The 9,721-nt window shown below is 45.3% G+C and overlaps 1 protein-coding gene across 1 annotated transcript in view; it reads left to right on the forward strand.

Moving 5' to 3' along the window:
- pkdc (protein kinase-like domain containing) overlaps positions 1-1,786 on the forward strand; it is a 10,458-nt gene extending 8,672 nt beyond the window's left edge. Inside the window, exon 2 of the mRNA XM_061915450.1 lies at positions 103-1,786. Within this exon, the coding sequence (XP_061771434.1) occupies positions 103-694 (592 nt within the window). The 3' untranslated portion in view covers positions 695-1,786. The remainder of the gene's footprint in view (positions 1-102) is intronic.
- Positions 1,787-9,721: the final 7,935 nt, after the last annotated feature.

Consider the following 9,721-nt stretch of genomic DNA (forward strand, 5'->3'; position numbering starts at 1 on the left):
CGACAAAAAAATAAAAATAATAATACATAAAATAGTAATAGTATTTAGTGGTACTGTACTGATAGAATGGACTTTATTTGATGTGTTTTGTTGTCTTTGCAGAACCAGCGTGAAGGATAAAGAGATGCGGGCGTGTCTCAGCTGGCTGGCCCACTTCCACGCTCTTTTCCTGGGCGTGGCACCAGTGGGATTGTGGGCGGTGGGCACCTACTGGCACCTGGAGACCCGCCCTGACGAGCTGGAGGCAATGGACGATGCCCAGCTCAGGGCGGCCGCCGGCGACATCGACAGGACTCTCAGCCGTTGCCGCCTCCAGACGCTGGTGCACGGCGATGCCAAGTTGGCCAACTTCTGCTTCTCCCGCAGCGGACAGGATGTGGCGGCGGTGGACTTCCAGTACGTCGGCGGTGGCTGCGGCATGAAAGACGTGGTGTACTTTTTAGGGAGCTGCATGGAGGAGAGTGAGTGTGACAAGAAGGTTCCGGGCCTGCTGGAGCATTATTTCTCCGAGTTAAAAGTATCTGTGAGCCAAGACGTGGACTTTGCGGCGTTAGAGGAGGAGTGGAGGGAGATGTTTGCATTCGCCTGGACCGACTTTCATCGTTTCCTGCTGGGATGGATGCCGGGACACTGGAAGATCAACAGGTACAGCAAACAACTCACTAAGGAGGTTCTGCACAAGCTGAAGCTTTGACAAGAAGAAACTTAAAAAAAAACGTTCCTCCACTTTGAACATTTTCATTTGACACTTCCAGCAAAAACATTAATTGACATAAAAGTCAAGTATTTGCATTAAGATACCGTATTTTTCGGACTATAAGTCGCAGTTTTTTTGATAGTTTGGCCTTGGGTGCGACTTATACTCGGGGGCGACTTATGTGTGATATTATTAACACGTTACTGTAAAATATCAAATAATATTATTTATCTCATTCACATAAGAGACTAGACGTATAAGATTTCATGGGATTTAGCGATCAGGAGTGACATTATGTTCAGTAAACGTATAGCATGTTCTATATGTTATAGTTATTTGAATGACTCTTACCATAATATGTTACGTTAACATACCAGGCACCTTCTCAGTTGGTTATTTTTGCGTCATATAACACACTTATTCAGCCTGTTCACTATTCTTTATTTATTTTAAATTGCCTTTCAAATGTCTATTCTTGGTGTTGGGTTTTATCAAATAAATTTCCCCAAAAAATGCGACTTATCCAGTGCGATTTATATCATTTTTTTTTCCTTCTTTATTATGCATTTTCAGCAGGTGCGACTTATACTCCGGAGCGACTTATACTCCGAAAAATGCGGTAATTATACTGTTAAAAATGTTTTGTTACAACACTAGTTTAAAAAAGTGGATTAAAACGGCAAACAGGTGAAATATATTGAGGAAAAGTTTTTTTACACTGTCATTGCTCAAAAATAATAGTGATTCAAAATCACTGTTGTTTTGAATTATTGACCTATTTAATTCACATGAAATATGAAACATTTTAGGGGAAATTTTTGCATATTTTGTTTTTGCCTTATTTTCTTTGACGAAAAGGGCATACAAAAACAAAACAACAAAAAAACAATTGATAGAGCTGAAGTTGATCCAGAGATTAAAGCCTTGGAAGTTAAAAAAAAAAAAAAAAAAAAAAATCATCGCTTATTTTGAACACTTTTATCTTTGGGGGCTTTTATTTTGTGGGATTTGTTTTTTTGTTTTATTTTTTGGAAAAAACTGATCGCTCAAAAATAATGAGTGAACGAATAAATGGTGTTTTGAATTATTGACCTGTTTAAGGCTCTAAATATTCCACTTAAGCGCTTTTTTGGAGGGGAAGGGACTACTGCAAAGTTCATATTTTTGCCATTTTGGTTTTCTTTATTCATATATATATATATATATATATATATATATAATATATATATATATATATATATATATATATATATCCATCCATTTTCTACCGCTTATTCCCTTTTGGGGTCGCTGGCGCCTATCTCAGCTACAATCGGGCGGAAGGCGGGGTACACTCTGGACAAGTCGCCACCTCATCGCTGGGCCAACACAGATAGACAGACAACATTCACACTCACATTCACACACTAGGGCCAATTTAGTGTTGCCAATCAACCTATCCCCAGGTGCATGTCTTTGGAGGTGGGAGGAAGCCGGAGTACCCGGAGGGAACCCACGCATTCACGGGGAGGACATGCAAACTCCACACAGAAAGATCCCGAGCTTGGATTTGAACCCAGGACTGCAGGACCTTCGTATTGTGAGGCAGACGCACTAACCCCTCTTCCACCGTGAATCCCTATATATATATATATATATATATATATATATATATATATATATATATATATATATATATACATATCCATCCATCTTCCGCTTATCAGAGGTCGGGTCGCGGGGGAAACAGCCTAAGCAGGGAAGCCCAGACTTCCCTCTCCCCAGCCACTTCGTCTAGCTCTTCCCGGGGGATCCCGAGGCGTTCCGAGGCCAGCCGGGAGACATAGTCTTCCCAACGTGTCCTGGGTCTTCCCCGTGGCTTCCTACCGGTTGGACGTGCCCTAAACACCTCCCTAGGGAGGCGTTCAGGTGGCATCCTGACCAGATGCGTGGCGTGAACCACGTCATCTGGCTCCTCTCGATGTGAAGGAGCAGCGGCTTTACTTTGAGTCCCTCCCGGATGGCAGAGCTTCTCACCCTATCTCTAAGGGAGAGCCCCGCCACACGGCGGAGGAAACTCATTTCGGCCGCTTGTACCCGTGATCTTATCATTTCGGTCATGACCCAAAGCTCAAGACCATAGGTGAGGATGGGAACGTAGATCGACCGGTAAATTGAGAGCTTTGCCTTCCGGCTCAGCTCCTTCTTCACCACTACGGATCGGTACAACGTCCGCATTACTGAAGACGCCGCCCCGATCCGCCTGTCGATCTCACGATCCACTCTTCCCTCACTCGTGAACAAGATTCCTAGGTACTTGAACTCCTCCACTTGGGGCAGGGTCTCCTCCCCAACCCGGAGATGGCATTCCACCCTTTTCCGGGCGAGAACCATGGACTCGGACTTGGAGGTGCTGATTCTCATTCCGGTCGCTTCACACTCGGCTGCGAACCGATCCAGCGAGAGCTGAAGATCCCGGTCAGATGGAGCCATCAGGGCCACATCATCTGCAAAAAGCAGAGACCTAATCCCGCGGTCACCAAACCGGAACCCCTCAACGCCTTGGCTGCGCCTAGAAATTCTGTCCATAAAAGTTATGAACAGAATCGGTGACAAAGGACAGCCTTTGCGGAGTCCAACCCTCACTGGAAATGTGTTCGACTTACTGCCGGCAATGGGGACCAAGCTCTGGCACTGATCGTACAGGGAGCGGACCGCCACAATAAGACAGTCCGATACCCTATACTCTCTGAGCACTCCCCACAGGACTTCCCGAGGGACACGGTCGAAGGCCTTCTCCAAGTCCACAAAGCACATGTAGACTGGTTGGGACAACTCCCATGCACCCTCAAGAACCCTGCCGAGAGTATAGAGCTGGTCCACAGTTCCACGACCAGGACGAAAACCACACTGTTCCTCCTGAATCCGGGGTTCGACTATCTGGCGTAGCCTCCTCTCCAGTACACCTGAATAAACCTTACCGAGAAGGCTGAGGAGTGTGATCCCACCATAGTTGGAACACACCCTCCGGTCCCCCATCTTAAAGAGAGGAACCACCACCCCGGTCTGCCAATCCAGAGGTACCGCCCCGGATGTCCACGCGATGCTGTACAGTCTTGTCAACCAAGACAGCCCCACAGCAGCCAGAGCCTTAAGGAACTCCGGGCGGGTCTCATCCACCCCTGGGGCCTTGCCACCGAGGAGCTTTTTAACTACCTCAGCGACCTCAGCCCCAGAAATAGGGGAGTCCACCACAGAATCCCCAGGCACTGCTTCCTCATAGGAAGACGTGTTGGTGAGATTGAGGAGTTCTTCGAAGTATTCCTTCCACCTATCCACAACATCCGCAGTTGAGGTCAGCAGAACACCATCCGCACCATACACGGTGTTGATAGTGCACTGCTTCCCCTTCCTGAGGCGGCGGACGGTGGTCCAGAATCGCTTCGAAGCCGTCCGGAAGTCGTTTTCCATGGCCTCCCCGAACTCCTACCATGTCCGAGTTTTTGCCTCCGCGACCGCTGAAGCTGCACACCGCTTGGCCTGTCGGTACCTGTCCACTGCCTCCGGAGTCCTATGAGCTAAAAGGACCCGATAGGACTCCTTCTTCAGCTTGACGGCATCCCTCACCGCTGGTTTCCACCAAGTGGTTTTAGGATTTCCGCCCCGGCAGGCACCAACTACCTTGCGGCCACAGCTCAGATCAGCCGCCTCGACAATAGAGGTGCGGAACATGGTCCACTCGGACTCAATGTCCAGCACCTCCCTCGTGACATGTTTAAAGTTCTTCCGGAGGTGGGAATTGAAACTTTCTCTGCCAGGAGACTCTGCCAGACGTTCCCAGCAGACCCTCACAATGCGTTTGGGCCTGCCGGGTCTGTCCGGCATCCTCCCCCACCATCGCAGCCAATTCACCACCAGGTGGTGATCGGTAGAAAGCTCCGCCCCTCTCTTCACCCGAGTGTCCAAAACATGAGGCCGCAAATCCGATGACACAACTACAAAGTCGATCATGGAACTGCGGCCTAGGGTGTCCTGGTGCCAAGTGCACATATGGACACCCGTATGTTTGAACATGGTGTTTGTTATGGACACACTGTGACGAGCACAAAAGTCCAATAACAAAACACCACTCGGGTTCAGATCCGGGCGGCCATTCTTCCCAATCACGCCTCTCCAGGTTTCACTGTCGTTGCCAACGTGAGCGTTGAAGTCCCCCAGTAGGACAAGGGAATCACCCGGGGGAGCACTTTCCAGTACTCCCTCGAGTGTTCCCAAAAAGGGTGGGTACTCTGAACTGCTGTTTGGTGCGTAAGCACAAACAACAGTCAGGACCCGTCCCCCCACCCGAAGGCGGAGGGAGGCTACCCTTTCGTCCACCGGGTTGAACTCCAACGTGCAGGCTTTGAGCCGGGGGGCAACAAGAATTGCCACCCCAGCCCGTCGCTTCTCACTGCCGGCAACGCCAGAGTGGAAGAAGGTCCAATCCCTCTCGAGAGAAGTGGTTCCAGAGCCCTAGCTCAGGCTCTTTCCCCCCCAGTGAGGTGACGTTCCACGTCCCAAGAGCTAGCTTCTGTAGCCGAGGATCGGACCGCCAAGTGCCCTGCCTTCGGCTTCCGCCCAGCTCACAATGCACCCGACCTCTATGGCCCCTGCTATGGGTGGTGAGCCCATTGGAGGGGTGACCCACGCTGCCTCTTCGGGCTGTGCCCGACCGGGCCCCATGGGAACAGGCCCGGCCACCAGGCGCTCGCCATCGTGCCCCACCTCCGGGCCTGGCTCCAGAGGGGGGCCCCGGTGACCCGGGTCCGGTCGAGGGAAATCTGGGTCCATGCTTTTTCTTCTTCATAAAGGTCTTCGAGCTGCTCTTTGTCTGATCCCTCACCTAGAACCTGTTTGCCTTGGGAGACCCTACCAGGGGGCATAAAGCCCCCGGACAACATAGCTCCTAGGATCATTGGGACACGCAAACTCCTCTACCACGATAAGGTGGCAGCTCAGAGAGGATATATATATATGTATGTATGTATATATATATATATATATATATATGTATATATATATACATATATTATGCATACATATATATATATTATGCATACATATATGCATATATATATTATGCATACAAATATACATATATATTATATACATGCATATATATGCACACACATGCATATAAGCATGTGTATACACATGCAAATGTATATATATAAATATATACATTTTGCAGTTTATAAATAAAGGTTTATAAAATTAAAAAAAAAAGAAAATAAAGCTTTTTGTCAGTTGTTAAACCACAGTGACGTCACTTCCGCTTTGATTTGTACTGTTTTTGTATTGTTTTATACTATTTTTTAATATTATTATTTCTTGATTGTTTGTAAATGTTGCAGTTTTCAATAAAGGTTTATAAAATAAAATTAAAAGCTTCGTGTCAGCTGGTAACCCACCATGACGTCACTTCCGCTTTTGTGATAACGCAATAAGAAGGAATACATCTGATCTGATGTTCTACCTGCGATGAGGTAGCGACTTGTCCAGGGTGTACCCCGCCTTCCGCCCAATTGTAGCTGAGATAGGCACCAGCGCCCCCCGCTACCCCAAAGAGAATAAGTGGTAGAAATGGATGGATGGATGTTGTACTACACTGTACAATGTCAATTGACATTTAAAAAGTCAAATTGGTGTGCTGTAAAAAAAAAAATATATATATTTGGAATGTTTTAAGTGTTTGATACAAGTTCTGATACGCCAGTCCTCTTTTTTTTTCTTTTTTTAATTTTTATTTATTTATTCATTTATTTAGTCCGTCATTTCCTCATCTGTCATCTCCATCCATCCATCCATTTTCTACCGCTTATTCCTTTTGGGATCGTGGGTGGTGCTGGTGCCTATCTCAGCTACAATGGGGCGGAAGGCGGGGTAACCCGTGGACAAGTCGCCTCCTCATCGCAGATCTGTCATCTCAGCGTGCTTTTTTTTTCTTTCTTTTGTTTTAAAATATTTATTTATACATTTCAACATTTACAAATAGTTGAGAAACAATAATCAAAATAAGTCCAACAACAGTATAAAACATTATAAAAACAGTATAAAACAGCGCCAGGGGGTTGTAAATTCAAAGTAACAAAGATAGAATACAAAAAATATATATATAACAAATAGAGGTGTGGGAAAAAATCGATTAGAATACGTTCTGCGATTCAGAATCGAATCTCCTTTTTAATAAAATCGTATTTTTTTTTTTTTTATCACTCCAACAAACCACTACATAGCAATACCATAACAATGCCATCCAATTCCAAAACCAAACCTGACCCAGCAACACTCAGAACTGCAATAAACAGAGCAATTGAGAGGAGACACAAATACGACACAGAACAAACCAAAAGTAGTGAAACAAAAATGAATATTAGCAACAACAGTATCAATATTAGTTATAATTTCAGCATAGCAGTGTTCTAAAAAATTTAAAAAAAGAATAGTGTCACAGTGGCTTACACTTGCATGGCATCTCATAAGCTGGACAACACACTGTGTCCAATGTTTTCACAAAGATAAAATAAGTCATATTTTTGGTTCTATTAAAGGCCTACTGAAACCCACTACTACCGACCACACAGTCTTTTATTTTGTATATCAATGATGAAATATTAACATTGCAACACATGCCAATACGACCTTTTTAGTTTACTAAATTGCAATTTAAAATTTCCCCCGAGTTTCTTGTTGAAAATGTCGCGGAATGATGACTAAAAGTCGTCTGCTTTAACCGCATAATTACACAGTATTTTGGACATCTGTGTTGCTGAATCTTTCGCCATTTAATTTAATTTAATTTAATTTCACATAGATTTACAATCTATGTGAAACCTTTCAATCCGGTTTCAGGGCAAATCACTCTACGGAGACAGCCCTCGCAAAAATGACTAATGATCTATTGCTAACGATGGATTCTGATGCGTCATCTATGTTGCTGCTCCTCGATCTTAGCGCTGCTTTCGATACCGTTGATCATAATATTTTATTAGAACGTATCAAAACACGAATTGGTATGTCAGACTTAGCCCTGTCTTGGTTTAACTCTTATCTTACTGATAGGATGCAGTGCGTCTCCCATAACAATGTGACCTCGGACTACGTTAAGGTAACGTGTGGAGTTCCCCAGGGTTCGGTCCTTGGCCCTGCACTCTTCAGCATCTACATGCTGCCGCTGGGTGACATCATATGCAAATACGGTGTTAGCTTTCACTGTTATGCTGATGACACCCAACTCTACATGCCCCTAAAGCTGACCAACACGCCGGATTGTAGTCAGCTGGAAGCGTGTCTTAATGAAATCAAACAATGGATGTCCGCTAACTTTTTGCAACTCAACGCCAAAAAAACGGAAATGCTTATTATCGGTCCTGCTAGACACCGACCTCTATTTAATAACACAACTCTAACATTTGACAACCAAACAATTAAACAAGGCGACACGGTAAAGAATCTGGGTATTATCTTCGACCCAACTCTCTCCTTTGAGTCACACATTAAAAGCGTTACTAAAACGCCCTTCTTTCATCTCCGTAATATCGCTAAAATTCGCTCCATTCTGTCCACTAAAGACGCTGAGATCATTATCCATGCGTTTGTTACGTCTCGCCTCGACTACTGTAACGTATTATTTTCGTGTCTCCCCATGTCTAGCATTAAAAGATTACAGTTGGTACAAAATGCGGCTGCTAGACTTTTGACAAGAACAAGAAAGTTTGATCATATTACGCCTGTACTGGCTCACCTGCACTGGCTTCCTGTGCACTTAAGATGTGACTTTAAGGTTTTACTATTTACGTATAAAATACTACACAGTCTAGCTCCATCCTATCTTGCCGATTGTATTGTACCATATGTCCCGGCAAGAAATCTGCGTTCAAAAGACTCCGGTTTATTAGTGATTCCCAAAGCCCAGAAAAAGTCTGCGGGCTATAGAGCGTTTTCATTTCGGGCTCCAGTACTCTGGAATGCCCTCCCGGTAAAAGTTCGAGATGCCACCTCAGTAGAAGCATTTAAGTCTCACCTTAAAACTCATTTGTATACTCTAGCCTTTAAATAGACTCCCTTTTTAGACCAGTTGATCTGCCGTTTCTTTTCTCTTTCTCCTATGTCCCACTCTCCCTTGTGGAGGGGGTCCGGTCCGATCCGGTGGCCATGTACTGCTTGCCTGTGTATCGGCTGGGGACATCTCTGCGCTGCTGATCCGCCTCCGCTTGGGATGGTTTCCTGCTGGCTCCGCTGTGAACGGGACTCTCGCTGCTGTGGTGGATCCGCTTTGGACTGGACTCTCGCGACTGTGTTGGATCCATTATGGATTTAACTTTCACAGTATCATGTTAGACCCGCTCGACATCCATTGCTTTCGTCCTCTCCAAGGTTCTCATAGTCATCATTGTCACCTCCGTCCCACTGGGTGTGAGTTTTCCTTGCCCTTATGTGGGCCTACAGAGGATGTCGTAGTGGTTTGTGTTGTGGTTTGTGCAGCCCTTTGAGACACCAGTGATTTAGGGCTATATAAGTAAACATTGATTGATTGATTGATTTGTTCATTTAATAATGGAGACTATAAAAAAAAAATGCTGTTGGTGGAAAGCGGTGTATTGCAGCTGTCTTTGGCCCTGAGACACAGCCGATGTTTCTTTGTTTGTTGTGAAGCTGAGCGGTCAAGCGAACATGTTTTCTCTACGTCTACCAGCATGTTTTTGGATGGGGAAATTGTGATATATATATCTTACCGGAGAAATCATTGGATTATTCGTCGTCCTGCAGCAGCAGCAGCCCGGAGCTTGGCTCCTCGGCTTCTCTCCGAGACACTTTGTGTTCACCGCAGCCATTAGACCTCGAGGTATGTCTGCAATCTTTTACAATCTTTAAAATCTCACTAAAACACTATTAAAACAATAAGCAGATAAGGGATCTTCCAGAATTATCCTAGTAAATGTGTCTAATTACATCTGAAACGCTCACACTGCCGCCGCCCGGAGCCGTCGCTTTTTTTTTTCTTTC

The sequence above is a fragment of the Nerophis ophidion genome, linkage group LG11, assembly GCF_033978795.1.
Source record: "Nerophis ophidion isolate RoL-2023_Sa linkage group LG11, RoL_Noph_v1.0, whole genome shotgun sequence".
NCBI lineage: Eukaryota > Metazoa > Chordata > Actinopteri > Syngnathiformes > Syngnathidae > Nerophis > Nerophis ophidion.